The sequence below is a fragment of the Hemicordylus capensis genome, chromosome 3 (genome assembly GCF_027244095.1).
Source record: "Hemicordylus capensis ecotype Gifberg chromosome 3, rHemCap1.1.pri, whole genome shotgun sequence".
Taxonomy (NCBI): domain Eukaryota; kingdom Metazoa; phylum Chordata; class Lepidosauria; order Squamata; family Cordylidae; genus Hemicordylus; species Hemicordylus capensis.
The window spans coordinates 209,848,898-209,869,076 of NC_069659.1; the positions used below are offsets into that span (position 1 = coordinate 209,848,898).

At 41.7% G+C, this 20,179-nt stretch overlaps 1 protein-coding gene across 2 annotated transcripts in view; it reads right to left on the reverse strand.

The window, feature by feature from the left end:
• Window positions 1–4,568: 4,568 nt before the first annotated feature.
• Window positions 4,569–20,179, reverse strand: part of ZCCHC24 (zinc finger CCHC-type containing 24) — a 236,967-nt gene continuing 221,356 nt past the window's right edge. For both annotated transcript variants that reach the window (XM_053309604.1, XM_053309607.1), the window contains exon 4: window positions 4,569–13,946. In XM_053309604.1, coding sequence (XP_053165579.1) covers window positions 13,833–13,946 — 114 coding nt within the window. In that variant the 3' untranslated portion in view covers window positions 4,569–13,832. The remainder of the gene's footprint in view (window positions 13,947–20,179) is intronic.

Genomic DNA, 20,179 nt, shown 5'->3' on the forward strand with positions numbered 1-20,179 from the left:
TCATGTTCCGTTTTGAATGTTCCATTCGGAATGTTCCGTTTGGAATGTTCCATTTGGAATGTTCCGTTTGGAATGTTCCATTCGGAATGTTCCGTTTGGAATGTTCCATTCGGAATGTTCCACTGGGAACTTTCGACATGGAATGTTCCATTCTTAATGTTCCGTTCGGAATGTTCTTTTCGGAATTTTCCGTTTGGAATGTTCCTTACGGAATTTTCCATTCGGAATTTTCCGTTTGGAATGTTCCATTCGGAATGTTAGATCCAGAATGTTACATCTGGTATTTTCGGTTTTGAATGTTCAATTTGGATACTTCCATTTGGAATGTTCCGTTTGGAATTTTCCATTTGGAATGTTCCTTTTGGAATGTTGCATTTGGAATGTTCCTTTCAGAATGTTCCATTTGGAATGTTCGACATGGAATGTTCCAATCTTAATGATCCGTTCGGAATGTTCCTTTTGCAATGTTTCATTTGGGATGATCCTTTTGGAACGTTCCATATGGAATGTTCTGTTTGGAATGTTCCATTCAGAATGTTAGGTCCGGAATGTTACATTCAGAATTTTCAGTTTCAAAAGTTCCATCTGGAAGGTTCCGTTTGGAAAGCTCCATTCGGAATGTTCTGCTTGGATTGTTCAACATGGAATTTTCCATTCGGAATGTTTGTAGTCATAGAGAACAGCAAGTGAGTGGAAGTCTGTGCATGCACTACTGTGCCAGCATGTAAAGGGGCTGGCTTGGTAGCTTGCCTCAAGTCAAGGGGTGAAGTTGCTGGCCTGGCTGGGAGAGCAGGCTGGAGGGAGGAGGACAGAGGATTGTGTTTATGGTAATCCTAACCAGGACATGAATTTATGGCTAAGCAGCAGGGACCTTGAGAACTCTGCACCTAGGCAGCAGACTGAGCAGACTTACAGCTCACTCGGTCATCAATTTTACAGTGGTGAGCTGTATTTATTCTCAAATTATCCAATTTGTATCAAAATATGCATATATAATACCAATAAACATATACACATTTTATGCAAAGTGAAGACTTTTTTTCACCATATGGAAGGGATGTGCACAAACTGGGTTGTGCACTCCTGGGAGGCAGCGGGCTGGGTTGGTTAAGAGGCAAGGAGGGAGCTATATATATATATAACTTATCCCTGCAAGCAGACTCTGTACCAGAGGGCTGGAAAGAACCCAATGTAACACCAATTTTCAAAAAGGGATCCAGGGGCTATCCGGTAAATTACAGGCTGTTTAGCTTAATGTCCATTCCAGGCAAATTGATGGAAAGCATCCTCAAGGATAAAATTGTAAAGCACACAGAACAACAGGCCCTGCTGGGGGAGAACCAGCATGGCTTCTGCAAAGGTAAATCTTACCTCACCAACCTTTTGGAGTTCTTTGAGAGTGTCAACCAGTGTGTGGATCAAGGTGATCCAGTTGACATAGTATACCTGGACTGCCAAAAAGCTTTATACAAAGTTCGTAATCAAAGACTCCTGAGGAAACTTAGCAGTCATGGGATAAGGGGACAAGTACATGAGTGGATTGCTAACTGGTTGAAAGACAGGAAACAGAGGGTAGGGATAAATGGAGAGTTTTCACAATGGAGGGAAATAAGAAGTGGGGTCCCCCAGGGATCTGTACTGGGACCGGTGCTTTTTAATTTATTCATAAACGATGCAGAAGTAGGGGTAAGCAGCCAGGTGGATACCAAACTTTTTCGGGGAGTGAAATCCAAAACAGATTGTGAGGAGCTCCAATAGGATGTCTCCAAACTGGGTGAATGGGCTACAACATGGCAAGTGTGCTTCAGTGTTGACAAATGTAAAGTGGTGCACATTGGGACAAAAAACCCCAACTTCAAGTATAAGCTGATGGGATCTGAGCTGTTGGTGACTGACCAGGAGAGGGATTTGGGGGTGGTGGTGGACAGCTTGTTGAAAGTGCAGACTCAATGTGCGGTAGCTGTGAAAAAGGCCAATTAAAAGCTGGGGATCATTAGGAAGGGAACTGAAAATAAAATGGCTAATATGATAATGCCTTTATTCAAAATGATGGTGCAGCCACACCTGGAGTACTGCATACAATTCTGGTCACCGCATCTAAAAAAGGACATTGTGGAACTGGAAAAGGTGCAGAAAAGGGCAACCAAGATGATCAGGGGCCTAGAGCACCTTTCTTATGAGGCAAGGCTACAACACCTGGGGCTATTTAGTTTAGAAAAAAGACGACTGCGGGGAGACATGATAAGAGGTCTATAAAATCATGCATGGTGTGGAGAAAGTGGAGAGAGAAATTCTTCTCCCTCTCAAATAACACTAGAATCAGGGGTCGTCCCATGAAATTAATTGCCAGGAAATCTAGGACAAACAAACAGAAGTACTTTTTCACACAATGCATAATCGGTTTGTGGAATTCTCTGTCATAAGATGTGGTGACAGCCAACAACCTGAATGGCTTTAAGAGGGGTTTGGATAACTTCATGGAGGTCTATCAATGGCTACTAGTTGGAGGGCTATAGGCCACCACCAGCCACAAAGGCAGAATGCCTCTGTGTACCAGTTGCAAGGGAGTAACAACAGGAGAGAAGGCATTCCCTCAACTCCTGCCTGTGGGCTTCCAGTGGCATCTGGTGGGCCTTTGTGTGATACAGGATGCTGGACTAGATGGGCCTTGGGCCTGATCCAGCAGGGCTGTTCTTATGTACATGAGAAACTCTCCTATATGCAAAATCAGTATTGCCTGCTCCAGGGGAAGTCCGTTTATGAGGCCAGGTCAGGAAACTGCCTCTGATACAAGTTGAAGGAGGGGCATACTTGGTGGGAAGTGACATCCCCTGCCATCATGGGTACTATTCCATTGGCCTGCATGCTGCCACCACCCATCTTCACTTCACTGGAGCATGCTGTTTATTTCCCTCTCCTTGTCCCACTGGGGCACACCTAGTCAGTCTTCCTCCTTCCCTGCACCAAAGCGAGCTAGGAGCTGGCTTGGTGACATTGTCTGAGAGTGCTTGCACACTGTTGCTGCTGCCTCGGCAGCATGGCCTGAGAATGCTGAGCACCCAGCTGCCCAAAGAGAGTGGTTATGTTGTCTGTCTCAGGCAGCAAAATGTCTTGGGCTACGCCTGGTTCACTCTGACAGACAGTGGTTCTCCACTGTTTTTGGCAAGTCTTTTCCTAAATCTGAGATCCTCTTAACTGAGATGCTGGGAATTGAACTTGGGGTCATCTTCATGCTAAGAACGTGCTATCCTACTGAGCTGTCACCCCTCCCTAAATGTATTGAATGCAATATAAATATTTTACATCAGTTCCACAGCCCCACATTAGTAATTTAGCCTAGCACATGTAGAAATCCATGTTCATGGTCCTCATAGTGCTTCAGAATTCTGCAAAACTGGGTTGATAAGAGGCAACAGTGGGACAAAATGAATGCGTGAATGCCACAGGTAATGATGCCTCTGTCATGCCATCTTCAGAACAATAATATGTACTTAGCATTGCACAATTCAGTGCACTCTCTTAGCAGAGTTGCATGTTCCATAACAAGTGTCACCAAGTGTCAGTTCAAGGTCAAGTTGAAGGTGTCCAAGTACTGTATCTTGATTGTATTATGTATGGTTGGCTATGCCCTGTTGGGTTTAGTAAGATTTATGAAAACTGGCTGTCTCAAATTAAGATTTCAGGACAGAAACAATTTGGGACATCTTCTTTTTTGTTGGCAGATTTATATTTTTTGTCCTAAATGAAAATGTGCAGAGGCAAATGGAAAGCCATTGTTCATCTGGAGGGGAAGGTAACCACAACCACCCCCGCTGCCCATATGAACCACCTCAGAAAGTGGTATTATTATTATTATTATTATTATTATTATTATTATTATTTACATTTATATCCTGCTCTTCCTCCAAGGAGCCCAGAGTGGTGTACTACATACTTGAGTTTCTCTTTCACAACAACCCTGTGAAGTAGGTTAGGCTGAGAGAGAAGTGACTGGCCCGGAGTCACCCAGCTAGTTTTATGGCTGAATGGGGATTTGAACTCGGGTCTCCCTGGTCCTAGTCCAGCACTCTAATCACTACACCACACTGGCTCTCCTGGTACCCTCAAATATGAAAAGCTTGACTCTTCAAGTGTTGCAATGTTGTTGCCAAAGACTTTGGGGCTTAAACTGGGAACTTCTGATTCTGAGGCTGGACCTAGCCTACTTAGCTATGATGGATTATGTGTGCCAACACTGCAGAGCTCTCTTGAGGTTCAGAAAGGGAGGTTCAGAGAGGGCCAACATTGGCCCTCTGCTGTTAGCAGGCAATGCAAAGCCTCTGGATTGGCCAGGCCTGGCATACTGTAAGTCCTAGGAGCCTGGCATGCTTCTCTTGCCTGGTCAAAATAGTGCCTTCTGCCTGCTGCACTTCAGGCACCAGCTCAAGCCCTTCTGCAGCTCCAGTTTCAGCTCCAGCCATGGTCCTCAGGGATCCAACTGCAGAACTCACACTCCAGCTCTGGATGCAGGTACAGATGCCTATAGTTCCAATACACACAAGATGTAAGAGGCACCAGAAGGAAACAAACCAGAGCACACAATTTTATTTTATTTTTCTGCAGTATTTTAATACAGCATTAAACTGCTATAATACTAAAGGCAAGCCATATACTATTCGGCAAATAAGGCACGTATCGGAATGCCATTTTATGGACAATTCACAACAGAAGTTTGCCAGTCTTTTAAACAACCCAGTTTACTAGTTGAATGACCAGTCACCTTGTTGGTTGTGATAAGACTGGCACCTCTGAGGCCTATGTCCATAGAAATGTTATTTTCTTTAAGCTGTACAAGTTAATTACCAGTTACAGAAGAGAAACATTATACAACTGAAACTGAGAAGAAGTCAGTGGGTACAGCTAGTTTTTAACATTTGTAAGTAATGAAACTAATCTAAATCTGCAGAAATTAATATGATAACAGGGTTAGTTTTATACAATGTAGTGACTGCTGCTCTAAATAACCTTCTTAAAGGGATATACAAGTCCCGTACAGCGTTGGACAGATCTCCCATTTTAGCATTTGTTTAAAAAACCAACATTTGTAATATAATGGAACTATGTGAAAGCATAAAATGCATATAATATGTGTACATGCATATTGTATCATGCTATGAATTCTAAATAACAATAAACAAAACAACAAAAAAGCCTACATCAGTCTAGCCCTCTTTCTTTGTTATGGCCACTGATTGACAGTATTGTGTCAATGCTGGTATTTGCATTGCGAATCTCACAGTGTGATGTATTTGCAAACTGCTGTGAGCATCACTTTAAAAAACAATGATGCCCTTCCTACCCTTGAAAAGACAGTGTAAAAAATAAAATAAAATCATATATCCATGTTGCAGAATTTCTGAAAATCAAATAGTGACTCTTTGGGTCATTTCACAAATACACAGCAACAGTTCCAGCTGAGTGTACACTCAACGGGGATCTGCAGCCAATCCAGATTCCTGACAGGAAACCTAGATTATTCATGTGTGTTTGTACCTGTTTGTCACATTCACCTTTTACAGTTTTAGGGCATAGCTTAAAAAAACAAAAAAACCACCTTAGGTGTACACCTAAGAAATGTAATGTGTGAAGAGGTCCTCAGAGCATTTTCACCTCAATTCAAACCTTTGCACTGGAGACCCTGCTATGTCACTATAACACTGTGCTGACATAGCAGTAGTTAGAGCCTCGCCCTCATAAGCACATGTCTTAGGATTGGGCTGTTAGTGTGTCTTTCACAAGGTCATAAAGTGATAGTGTAACATCTGATTCTTAACAAATCAGTCATAGCTTCTCTAAAAAGGCAATACTTTCCAAAATACACATATAAATAAATTGAATAAGCATATTAATATAAGTTCTAAACACCTGAATAATATACTGGTTACTTAATACTGATATTTTCATCCAAAGGAAAACAACAACAACAACAATAATAATATGGCTTAAAGAATTGCAGGGTTTTTTTTTCTTGTCAGAATTATGTACCAACTTTCATATAATATTCTATGTAGACAATATTTCCTTCTTAATGTAGTTCTGTTGCATACTTTATACAGACAAAAGCATTGTAAAAAAAAAAAAAGAAAAAGCAAATTCCTTTCATAAATATTTTCTTGAGGATACACCCTTACTTTTGTATAATACTTAAGAAAACTCTTAGCTCTGTTAGTATTCTAGTAGAAAACCAAGGCCCTTTTTGAAAGCTTCAGAGTTGTAAAAACACTTTAAAAAATCCAAACAGAACAAACAATAGTATTTTAAAAGGCCCTCAAATATATACAAAACAGGTTATTGCAAAGAGTTTCCAGATAACAATTCAGTATTACAAAGAAATATTTGTAACCATTCAAAAATTTTAAACATCTAAAAAGATTTTCCAAAATACACACACAGTATTAAAAAACAAACAAACAGAAAGGAACTCTATGTCAAGTATAACTCAAGATAAGTACACATCTGCAAGTAAAACGGTAAAATATTTCATAACAGGGTAAACATTTATATCAATTGACTATGTCTATTAACTGCACACGATTGTCCCTTTGATATTCATCCTAAGAAAACACAAACCTTCATTTATATAGCTACAATTTCAGTCAGCTTACTGAGTGCTCTGCAGCCATTCAATATTTCCAGAAGCAGTGGTTTTCAAAGACATAAAACAGGTAGGCACTGAAATCCCGGCTGAGCACAGAATACTGTCTTCAAGAATGACACAGTGCAGATAATTCCATTAAGTTTGAATTAGAACCCTATGTCTGCTTGCTTAAATTTTAACATGGTTTACAGGAGGATAACTTAGCACTTGCAATATTCAGAAGCTGGTATAGAGATATTCAGCTTGACTTAAATAACATACTGGGCATGCCCTGGTCAAATTTTAACACCTTTAAGTCCTGTTCATTTCAGCAGATTTAGAGAGCTGCTTTACTGTATACAGAGTCAGATTGTTAGTCCATAAAGACCAGCCCTATCTACTCTGACTGACAGCATTTCTCCAAGATCTCAGATGAAGGTCTTTCGCAGCAGCAGCATCACCCAAGAACACTTCGAAAAGTGGGGACAGGGTTTATCTATGCTAGAATCTTACACATGAAAACCATATGAAGTGAGTTCTGCCCCATCACCTCATATGCTTAATTCCGCCGTTGAAATAAGTGGAATTTAAAAGTGCTTCACTTTGGCTGGACTATACCAATTATTAAACCACCTAATGGCGCAGCGGGGAAATGCTTGACTAACAAGCAGAAAGTTGCCAGTTTGAATCCCTGCTGGTACTATACTGGGCAGCAGCGATATAGGAAGATGCTGAAAGGCATCATCTCATACTGCACGGGAGGATAAACCCCTCCTGTATTCTACCAAAAGAAAACCACAGGGCTCTGTGGGCGACAGGAGTCGAAATCGACTTGAAAGCACGCTTTATACCAATTAATAGCTTCTCTAGTAGAACCCATTTGAAACAATCTACCACAACAATCCTAAGGGTATTCTCTAAAAATCACATTTTAATTTCAGTGGAACTTCCAGGTAAGTAGAATTTGGCTCAGATATTTAATGCCAATGGAGATTATCTGAGAGCAGTAGTTGGAAATTTGTCACATAACACATGGCATTTTTTCTGCATGGATCTTTGTAGAAACTAATAAACCCAAACATGTACACTGTATGATGAGTGAGAATTTATTTTGTAATAGGCACATGGCTACAAGAGCTGCCAATGAGGCCCAAGGGTTACTAATTCATATCTGATGAGTGAGATTCAAAGAGCTGTGTATGGGTTTTCACACATACACTGGGACTTTTCAGGGAGCACTTTGCCTCAGTACTTCTTTGTGCCTTGAAAAGATCAGGGGACTCTCTCGTGTGGCATCCAGCACAGTACGAGTTGCTGGCAGTTACAAGTAAAAGTAGAGAAAGTAACTTACAGTGCAGCGAGCCATGCACCCAAGAGGAATGCTCGCTTCCTAACTGTATGGGACTCACCACTCCATCCGTGCTTCTAATCAAAGGCAGAAGAGGCTCCGTGTGAATGACGCTGTGCATCATCACTGCTGCACCTGATGCCCATTGCTGCTCACAGTGAGAGAGCCCAAATTCCTCTTGGGTGTGTGGCTTACTGCGCTGTATGTAAGGCACTCTCTTTGTTGGTGCATAGAAGCATATTAGGCATGCTCAAAGGGTTATTTGGATACTGGCCTATGTATTTCTGTATATGTGGCTTCAGAAATGACGGCCTCGAGTAGAATGAAGTGTGCAAACTAGCCCTTATTTTCAACATATGTTGCAAAATAACTTCCAGATTTTCTTGCTGTCTCTTTTGCAAAGCATTTTTTTTTTGCATTCATTGTAAGTGGATGGGATGTATCAGCACTACATTTGCATCTCTCATATATATATGACAGATTAATTGCTACATGTACAGGTGGCCCTCATTATTCACAGGCGTTCCATACTAGCCTATAGGCATGAAAATGGAAACCGCGAATAATGAAAACTTACCCCAATGGGAATCTAGGGTTTAGGTTCCTACACACACAAAAGGCTGAAAGTGGTGGGGGAGAGTATAAATAAGAGAAACAAAGTACTCTGTCTTGCTCTCCAGCAATGCCACCCCCCAAACCCTCAATTTTAGCAAGATATCATAGGGAATTTATTTATTTATTTAAAGAAAGAGCCACAAAATGGTTCCATGCTGCCTAAGACTCTGGACGTCATTTCCAGTAGTCCTGAAACCATGGATAGGTTAAAATTGCCTATTTTTGCACCTGCAAATATGGAAACCAGGTTCCTAGAACTTCACCATGGATATGTCAAACCGTTGCTGGAACCATGGATAATGAGGGCCACCTGAACAAAAATTGTTTTATGGGAAAACGTGAATCACTCCCCTCAATTACAACCTTTGCTAGCTAATATTTCTTCACTTTCTTCATTAGATTTGTAGTGTTGGAGAGATTACTGTTAATATTTTATAAGTGCTCAAGTAGAGATAATGTAGACAGTTCATAACATATGGCTCTCTTGTAACCATGTTGCTTTCATTATTCGCTTCCCTCATGAATGGAACACAATTAAAATTAAAGTTCAAGTTTTCAAATGCCACCACGTATTTCTGCATGCCCAAGATAATGACTATGTCATTGTTTATATAGTCACTTCTCTGGCAATGAAATGGAAGGTAAAACAAAAACCCCTAATTATCCAGGGACCCGGTTCCTTATTTTCTGCTTCCTTTTGCCTCTGGAACAACCCCTTGATCATGTAAACAAAGCAGAGAAAGAACTTGGGGGTTGTTAACTCAGGATAACTGCTCATGTAAACAAGATGTGATGCAGATACAGCCTGATTGCCTGCTCTTGTGTAGTTACATTGGCTTCAAGCAGTCACTGCGTCACTTGTAAATTCTGTCCAAACTATTTGAAATTAAAAGCCAACCTATTCCCAGCATTAAGGAGACATTAAAAAGATTTCACAGTGGCAGATGCTGAAGCAGTTGGCGAAGTGAAACAACTGCCTGCTGCTGTGCAACACTCAAACCGGGAGGGGAATTCTCGACCTTACTTTCAGGCACTGGGAGGTGGTGTTGCTGCGTTGAGAGTCACCTGCCATGTCAGCATTCAGCACTAGAGAGACTGCCCACTCGGCAACTGTGCTTCCTCCTCTGCCTCCTGGTGCCTGAAGACGAAGGGGAGGAATTGGTGCTCTAACATTTTTCATCTGTGTGAGGAATGAGTTTTGTTCTGGGTGGCATTATCAAGGCAGTGTGTGTGCATGCACATTCAGAGTGGGGCCTTCCTGATTAAGCCTGAGTGGGATCTAAAATTAACTGAGTGGACATCCAAAAATGTGTGAGTGCACGCACATGCCTTAGAGGGAACACTGGTAGGACACCAGTGAACACTCTCTTCACTTGAAGAGCAGCAGGCAAAGGAACCTGATGAGCTGGCTCACCACCACCCACTGATACTTCACAATACCCACATGAGTGACAAATTTTACATCCATTTTATTGAAGCCTACAGAGACCGTGGCTTGCCCAAAATACTGCAGTTATTAGCAGGATCTGGGACATGACCCAGAGGTCCTAAGCTCCAGTCACACACTCTACTGCTTGATGATGCTACTCTGTGGTAGCATCACAGATTCTGCTACTCACAGATTCTTTGGGAACTGCCATAGAGACTGAGACTGCCTGCAATCTATATAAGGATCTTCTTCTCAGTGAATAGTAGGAAAATAAAAGGATTTTTTGCTGTTGGCAACATTTTTTCATGCTCACAGCAAAGTAGGGATGTGCACAAAACATGATTCGTTCACTGATTCAAATCACAGCCCAGGCACCTTTAAAAGGGAGGAGAGCAGGTCCATACCTGCTCCTCCACCACTTGCTGCAGCTTCCTGCTGCTGCAGCGTACCCCACCCCAGCTGCCCTCATGTGGTGGTGCATGGTCAGCAGGAAGCAGTGGTGAGTGGTGGAGGAAGAGGTATGGACCTGCTCTCCTCCCTTTTAAAGGTCCTTGGGCTGTGCTTCGAATCACTGAACAATGCACGATTCATGCACATCCCTACAACAAAGCTTGTTATCGCAATAAGACTACTACTTATGGACAAAGAAATAACTCTCATTCCTTTAAGAGCTCTGCTATGAGGTTTAGACTGACTTGCTGCTGTGCTTAAGTGCTGATATTCTGCCCCTAGCCATTGTGGCATGGAAACACACTGGGACGCTAGACTTCAAAAACCTGCAACATCTTTTTGACTAGAGAGAACGGTGGGGCAAAATAAATGTATTTAGACAACAGTAAAATATGCCTCTGTCATAATATTTTCAATTTTCTTTAAAACGATTGTCTGTCTCCAGCCCAAGTCACACAGGAAGGGCCACAGATTGGGGTACAGCACATGCTTTGCATGTACAAGGTCCCAGGTTCAATTTTCAACATCTCCAACTAAGCAGTTTCAGGCAGCAAATTTTCAACAAGACCTTTGCCCGAGACCCAGGAGATCTAGTGCCAGCCTGACTTTGTATAAGGCAGCTTCATACGTTTACAGTGCCAATGGGAGGAGACTGAACTCCTCGCCTGCTGCAGTTCTAGGTGAGGAAGCTACAAGCCAAATAATTCCCTGCCCTACAGCCCTTTCCCTGTCCGGTTCTAGATGTAGAAAACCTAAACTGGCACTGATTCTATCCTGGATTTAATCTGTGAAGCTCTTCATCATCACCACTGGATGGAAATATTCACGGCAAGTGTTCAGCTTGCTGTGTATATTATGGCATAATCCATTAGGTAATCTGACATGAGATGACTTTATACAAAAATAATTCAATTTTGCCAGGAATGTCTGAACTTAAAAATCCACATTGAAGGTAATCTCAAATGATGATATGAAATTCCAATTCACCTGCAGTTTTCTATAGAAACAGGTGGCACATGTAAAGCTCCAGTCTCTGCTTTATTAAATAAATACATCAGATAAGATGCTCTTTCTGCTCTACTATTCAGAGCCGTTCCAATATTATGTTTGCTTTGCAACAATATTTCAGAATTATCTTACTTAATAAAATTGGTGCAACTACCCCACCCCCTTAACTATACAGTGATGGTTTTGGAAGACAGAAAAAAGGGAAGGTTTTCCAGAGTAATTTGCTTTTTGCATTTATGTGATATCCTAATAGCTTACCTAGGTCTAGCCTTTGACATTTAATAGGAAATTAATACAGCTGAAGACAGGACAGCTGTTTTCTGAAAGTGTCATTAGAGCTAGAATCAATACGGAGGGCAAGTATACTTTTTCAGTTAAGGCTTGGAGAATAATTCCCCCATTATTCACAGTCAATTTACCTCTTCCCCTGCTGGTCCTAAAATGTTGTCCTAGCTTGCAGCTATGGAGAGCAGCCCTGCAATGTGATGTAATATGGTCTATAATACTGAGGTGCCAGCTGGGTGCCTGCCTGCTCTATCTACCCTACAGAGTTATGGTGTAGCGTGTCTGGTGAGCAAGCTTTAGTCTAACATGTGGCCAAGGGGTGGCCAAACAGAAATGTGTAAGCTGTGAAGAGAATAAGCAAATTTCATATTTGTCCTTAAAACTCCTATGGGTCAATTTTTGATACTCTTAAGCTTCTAGGACAGTGCTGGCGTTTGGGGCCACATGTGGAGGCCACCAGAAAGCTGCTAGCATTGTGGAACTGTACTGTTCGGGCCACTTATGATCATGGAGATGCTGTATGCCCAGGCTGCACAGTCATGATGGCTGCTGGTGCTGACCTGGATAACCTCTGCACTATCAGGCTGCACCACCTAGGTCTCTTGGTGATTGGCTTGGTTGCAGCAAATGCATAATGAGATTAATACTTTTGTGAACCTTTTGTCCAAGTCACTGAAGGGTAATAGGGCAGCCCACGGTATCTGTTGTTCAGGGAGCACGAAACTGTTACTATATATGTGGGGAACACGCACATTTTCTCTCACTTCTTCCAGCAAATGTGTGTGTATTAATGGAAATCGTGGAGCAGCTAGACACCTAGCTTCCCAGCTAGAGAAGCTCCATCTCCTTGCAGGAAAAAAGTATGGGATCTCTGGTAGGAAGGGCCAAACTGCACAGGAGAGTATGCGATGAAAATTATGATAGTGGACAAACAAGAGCTGGGCTGGAATTGCCTGCTATGATAGGTACAAAAGTAGCATTTGTCCTGTTGGCTCTGTAAAAAATGGTTACACGGCTCAATAAAGGAAGGAATTTTGGCCACCTCTTGCATAGCAAGTACATAGAGAAAAGAGAAAGGCAAGTCTTTGTCACAAGGGGACAGTACTGGGCAAACACAGCCCACACAAATGCATTTATCCTAAATGCACTTACTTGGAAGTAGGAAATTCAGTGGACTTTACTTCCAACTAAATGTTCTTAGGATTGCTGCTTAAGAAAAATGAATTCCTGATTGACCCTTCCTGTTCCACCATTTCATTTTCATGCAAACTACTCTCTCAAACAATTATTCACTTGTTCATTTTAACCCTCACATTCGAAAGCCCACCAAAAACCTCACCAGTGACCCTGAGTGCCTGGAAAGCAAGCAACCACACAGAACTTTTAGACCAACCCTGAAGTCAAGAAAATGGAATTCCCACCCCGCTCCCCCTTCCTTAACTCTGGGTCTAGCTAAGCCCTCCTTCACTTTTATTGTGTTATAAAATTTCAGTGTTTGTGGCACTGGCTAGAACCCACATTCAACATTCTATCCATTTTATCTAATGCCTGCAGAAGCCATTGATACCATCTGTCTATAGTTCCACAACCTTATATACCTCTCTGGACAGAAAATGATGTGATTCGTTTCACCTGGGCAGGATACTGGAATTGTGTAAACAATCGGAAGAAACCACGTTTGTGACTCCATCATAGACACGACAGGCACAGTCCCACCAGAACTACTACTGCATGCCCCCTACTTATTTCCATGTGGCTTGTATGGAGTCTCATGCAAGCCTCCTGGATGAGAATGGAGATGATACAGCAGCAGCGCTTGGTGATTTGTGTCCTGCATCAGTCACTTCTGTTTCATATATAATAAAACACACCATAGTCCTATAAATACAACTTGCATGTATACACATACACAGGAAAAGGGTTACATTCTATGAAAGGTAAGGCATGTTATTAGTTTATGACAGGCAATACTGGTGACCTTTGGGGTTCTCATCTGATGTTTTCTTCCCCTCTTCTTTTCTTTTGACCTGTGTGCTGCCAGGGGATCTCCAAAGGTGGTTGCAGAGGCAATTCTTGCAGGTTTATTGCACACGGCGGCAGTAGTAGCCCAACACTTTGCATTTCTCGCACAGATGCTGAGGGTGTTCTTTGCTCTGATCAGAAACATCCAGGCCATCAGGCTTTTCCAGGGGTCTCTGCAAAGGGAGAGAAAGCACGATTATTATGTGTTCTTGTAAATGTTACCTGTTTACAGCTCCTTTTCCTTTATGCCCTGAGAAAAAACAAGGCTGTGTTTGGACCTGGAAATTTCCCCAGTCTCAGTTCTCCATTCACTTTTACAGGGGGCTGTCCCCTAATGAAAGAATTCATAGGTTAATCATCACCATAGTAGCACTTTTAAATTAATCAAGCATGTATACTAAACAAGTGAAATGCATGACTGCGTTTGCTAGTAGAAAAATATACTTCCAAATCCAACTCTGCTCCATATGCAAGATTTGTTGACTTTAGATCTAAGTTTGACCTGATCCTCAGAGAGGAATTTTGGTATAAGCTATTGAGATCATTAGTAGACAGCCGTTTACTTCTTTTGATATTCAAATTATATGAAAACCCCCATGCAAGGGTGCATTGCAGCACTCAGGGACACCTCACCAAGGAAATACCAACATTCAGAGGAGTCAGACAGGGATGTATTCTAGCTCTGCTGATATTTAACTTTTATATTAACTATCTTGTCTCCCATCTAGATAATCTAGACCAGGGATTCTTAACGTTGGGTCCCCAGATGTTATTGGACTTCAACTCCCATAATCCCCAGCCAAAGGCCACTGGGCCTGCGGATTATGGGAGTTGAAGTCCAATAACATCTGGTGACCCAACATTGAGAATCCTTGATCTAGACCATCAGCCACCAAAATTAGCAGATAGACATCTTGCTATACTTCTGTATGCAGACGATGCTGTCATTCTCTCGCAAACTCCGATAGGTCTAAGAAGAGCTTTGTGCTCTTTTGAGACCTATTGCAAAGAACAACTTTTAAAATTAATTAGAACAAAACTAAGATCCTTGTGTTTGTGAAGAGACAAAAGATTTGGAACTGGTCACTACATGGGCACAGATTAGAACAAGTTTAGTATTTCAAATACCCTGGCATAATATTCCAATCTTCAGGTAGAAGGGGTGCACACAGAGAATATGTAAGGCAGAATGCACACAAGAGTACACAAGCAATTCAATCTTTCCATCACTCCAGGGGTGCCAAATTGATTCTCTCCACAATAACACTCTTTTTGGCCAAAGTACAAACACAGCTCCTACATGGAGCTCAACTTGGCATGTACTCTAACTTCTCTAAGGTAGAAGCCGTGCAATCTAAGTTCCAGAGGAACATTTTTCAGGTACCCCAATGTTTCCCCAGTGCTGTCCTTTCATCTGGAAGCAGGACTGCTTAAAGTAGAGGCCAGAGCATGGATTCATATCTTCGAATTCTAGCTGAAGCTGGTTTTCCACCCTGCAGGTCTAGCTCCACTTGTGCTAATCTATCACTCCAGCTGGAAAAGAGAGCTGGAGGAAAGGCTGCATCATTATAGTTTCTCCCCTTTTGCACTGATAGCCCTGGGGGGTGAAAATGTGAGGGTCAAACTCAGACAAAGAATCTGTGATATGGAGCGTCAAATTGATCAGGGCTCTATTCCTGTTGGTGTCAATTTGGGCAATCAAGTTCTAAGTTTCAACCCTGCCAGATATCTAAACCAGATAACCATGATAAAATACTTCAGAGCTCTGACACAGGCACAATGCAATGCCTTGCAATCAGCAGTCCTGGAAGGGAGATATCAAAATATCCCCTACAAAGAACGTACTTGTCTGCCAATTGGGAGATACTGAAACAATGGCTCACGTGCTCCTTTATTGTCAATTTTACTGAGATATACGCCGTAAACATATAACACCTTTTATTAGTTGCCATCCAGGTTGTACAAATTCTTTTTATCTTGATTATCTTTTAAATGCCCAGAATGACCTGAGGTCTTATAATGTAGCTAACTTCTGTTTAATAGCCAGTAAAATCTGCCAGCAGTTCATTAATTGATCTTTATGCTTAGCTATGTGCTTTACTGTATTACAAATCTGTAGGTTATATAGGTTTTTTTGTTGGGCTTCTGTTTGTAAATTGTGCTGGTCTGTGATTGTAATAAAGGAATTGATTGTCAGTGACTGACCAGGAGAGGGATTTTGGGGTGGTGGTGGACAGCTTGTTGAAAGTGTTGACTCAATGTGTGGCAGCTGTGAAAAAGGCCAATTCCATGCTAGGGATCATTAGGAAGGGAACTGAAAATAAAACGGCTAATATTATAATGCCCTTATACCAACTATGGTGTGGCCACACCTGGAGTACTGTATACAATTCTGGTCACCATATCTAAAAAAGGACATTGTAGGACAGGAAGAGGTGTAGAAGAGGGCAACCAAGATGATCAGGGCCCTAGAGCACCTTTCTTATGAGGCAAGGCTACAACACCTGGGGCTATTTAGTTTAGAAAAAAGATGACTGTGGGGAGACATGATAGAGGACTATAAAATCATGCATGGTGTGGAGAAAGTGGATAGAGAGAAATTCTTCCCCTGTCACATAACACTTGAATCAGGGGTTGTCCCATGAAATTGATTGCTAGGAAATCTAGGACCAACAAACAGAAGTACTTTTTCACACAAATCATCTTGTAGAATTCTCTGCCACAAGATGTGGTGACAGCCAACAACTTGGAAGGCTTTAAGAGGGGTTTGGATAACTTCATGGAGGAGAGGTCTATTATCGGCTACTAGTTGGAGGGCGATAGGCCACCTCCAGCCTCAAAGGCAGGATGCCTCTGTGTACCAGTTGCACGGGAGTAACAGAAAGAGAGAGAGCATGCCCTCACCTCCTGCCTCTAGCTTCCAACGGCATCTAGTGGGCCACTGTGTGAAACAGGATGCTGGACTAGATGGGCCTTGGGCTTGATCCAGCAGGGCTGTTCTTTTGTTTGATTGATTGACTGTGTTTGTACTGGTGATGCCAAGTATCAAGGGTGCAACAAAATACAGCTGCAAATAAAAATGAACCACCCTGAGTTTAGAATACTTTGATCACTCATTTGAAACTAGACACATGAGTGATCAAAGTATTCTAAACTCAGGGTGGTTCATTTTTATCTGAAGTTGCATTTTGTTGAACTTTTAATACCCCAACACAGTACAAACACAGCTCCATAGTACATACTTCTGTGTATTTTCAGTATTATGGCCAGCACAAGAGACAGGTAGAGTTTGGCTGTCATCAGGATCTTGACCTATAAAGGAGCCCACTAACATGGAGCCAGTGATGCTGTCTTGGCTGGATATTTAAGCCATATTTAAGGTGCCACATATTGCTTACATATTGAACAGGTGCACCCCACCAGTGGTGTAACCAGGGAAGTGGGGCTTGTGTTTGCCCCTGTCCTTGGCAGCCCTGCTGAGCTGTTTTGATGTGCACATGCTCAGTGACACTCCTTGCGTGTGACATCACATGCAAGGGGCCTGTATTATGAGCTCCAGAGAGCTCAATGTGATGTGATGTGATGTGTACTCCAGAGAGCTAAATGTGTTGACACATGCAAGGGGTATGGCCACAGCCCCGGAGGGCCCATGTGAGCTCTCTGGAGCTCATTCCAAGCTGGCATTTGAATGCTGGGTATGTGTATTTTTCCTTCTCTTCCTCAAGCTCAAAGGAGCGTAAGGAAAATACATGTACCTGGCAATGAACACAGCTGGGAAATGAGCTCTGGAGGGCTCACATGGCCGTCTGGGCTCTGCTTCCTTGGGCTCGCATGGCCCTTCTGGGCATGCTTTCTTGGGCTTGATGTCATGTGCAAGGGGGTGCAACCAGAGCCCCGGAAGGGCCACATGGGTCCTCTGGAGCTGACTTCCCAGCCGTGTTCATTTCTGGGTACTTTTTTTGACCATTTGCTCCCTTGCTCCGAGCAAGGAAGCAAATGAATGAAATATACACTCAGCAATGAGATTCGGGGTGAGACAGGTGACCCCTAGAAGCTAGGCAACTCGGGCTCTTTGAAGCTGTCTGCCCTATTATAGCTTTGCCCCTGGACCCCCCAGTTTCTTGTAATGGTTCAAGGGACTTTTGAGACATTATCTCCCATTCCATCATTCACCAGGATTGATCTTTTTAAGAGCAGTCACTCTTAGTTTGTGATTCTGTGTATCTATAGATTGAAATATTTATGTTATTGTATTGTACTGTATTGCTCTTTGCTGTAGTGTTTATTTGGTTGTTGACCATAAATAAATGAGTTCAGTATAGACTGAAATGCTCATTGATTGGTGTTACTGCTCTTGATATTAAATTTGTGACCATTTAGTTGTTGTCTTAAAATAGGGAAATATCTGAGCAGGAGTTTGTAGAACAAAACTTGACACTATCAGTCATGGACTTAACAAAGACGCAGTTTCCTTTCACACTACAAAAATTCCACATATGTATATTATTACTGTTCCTTTAAGAACTTTAGAATACTTTTCTACTATGCTTCATTCAATTCCTACTTTGTATTTGAAGTGGGCTGTTGCCCCTGAAATCTCATGCTTAAATATGTCATTAAAACATCATGTCAGTTAGTCTACATAGTGCTACCGGTATCCTTATTGTTTTTACTAGAATGGGCCAACACATTATCAACAATAAATTTTATATCTAATGGCTTTCAGAGGAAATGCAGCAACATTTGAATAGGTAACAGATTAAAATTAGTTTCCCATTTCTGTCAATGTTTTGAATTAGTTTTTTGTAATCTGTTGTGATATAATCTATTTAGGATATCACATGTTTTTGACCCTTGGTAATACAACTAAAGTCAACATGCATTTCAGTTCTAGGTTGTTCAGCATATAGTTTAAAGGTAAAATCCATTCATTCAATGAAACCAACATGCTGCTTTTCCTCTATTCCCTCTAGAACACCACATACAAAATTATTATTCTACTTCGCTTTATTTTCAAGCTCATCTATTTGCTCCTGTAATTCAGCACATAACTCTATTTTTAAATTTTGGGATCCAACGTTTCTGCTCATTTGATTAAGTTCTTTCTCAATATTTCATCCCCTCCCCCTCAAAAGGTTTATTTATCCTCCACTTCAGACATCCTGTCCACAATTTTTATCTGCCACTACATTCCGCCACCCGCTAGATAGTTCAAGCCTTTTAAAAGATAACAATATATTATTTAACATATCCTTTCCAAAGTTATTGTTGGCATTGTTTCTTCACTGTTTTCAGTTTATTTTGAATACAACCTAATTTGAGAATGGTTTGCCATTTAATTTTTTTTGGGGGGGGGCATAATTGTTGAATCCTTCTCCCTCTATGTCCCTACCACCAATTACAGCACAGAGCTGTTACTCGCCAATATCTAAGGAAAAGGTACTTTTAAAAAGAGGAGGAAAGAGAAATATTGATGAAGACTAGTAAAAAAAGTAAGGAAAAGGGAAAGAAGGTGAAACAATGTACAGTGATGGTGCAATGGTTGTAGAGACACACTAAAAGGCTCCCCATGATGCCCTAAATCTATCTTGCACTGTTCATATATTGAAATGAACTACTGCTGGACCAATTAATAGGCTTTTGGAGTACCACATGTATTATATGCAATCATTTAGCCAATGCCCCCAAGAGTAATATGGCCTCTTTTCAAGGTATTTTTTTTAAACAACAACAACAACAACAACCAGATTTCCTATTGTGACCTTGGTGGCAGCATGTAGACATTCTTGTTCCTATGAAGCAAAACTGTTTCGGATTGCAGCCTTCCTGCTCTTTCCTCACAAACCCTCCCTGCAGCAGCCTTAAAATCTTAACTACTAACTACATATAAAACCTTTTAAAAAGTCGTAATCCAGAAGCGGAATGGGTAGTTTATTCTCAAGTAGTCCAACTTCAAATGTCTATCATGAAACAAAAGTGTTGTACGAAATTACACGTCATGTAAGAGGAATGGAAACAAAGCACAAGCCAGAGTGGAAAGAACATCCTTATGGAAATAAGCACAGATCTACTATATTTTAAAAAATAAATAACAATTATTTACTCTGCCTACTCATGTACCTGAATAACTGAATGCCATACTTATCAGGGATGTGCAAAAAATTTCGGGCACAGATTGATCTGTGCCCGAAATGAGCAATTTCGGGTGATTTGGGGCCGAACCAAATCACCCCCGATGCCCCCCGATATTTTTCGGGGCTGAGCCAAATCACCCAAATTTCAGGGCCCAAAAATTCGGGTGATTCAGCTCATGACCGATTTTTTTGGGAATTTTTGAAGTTTTAGAGACTTTGGGGCAGTTCGGGGGCATAGCATGGGATATGGGGAAAAGAGGGGGGTGGGGGGG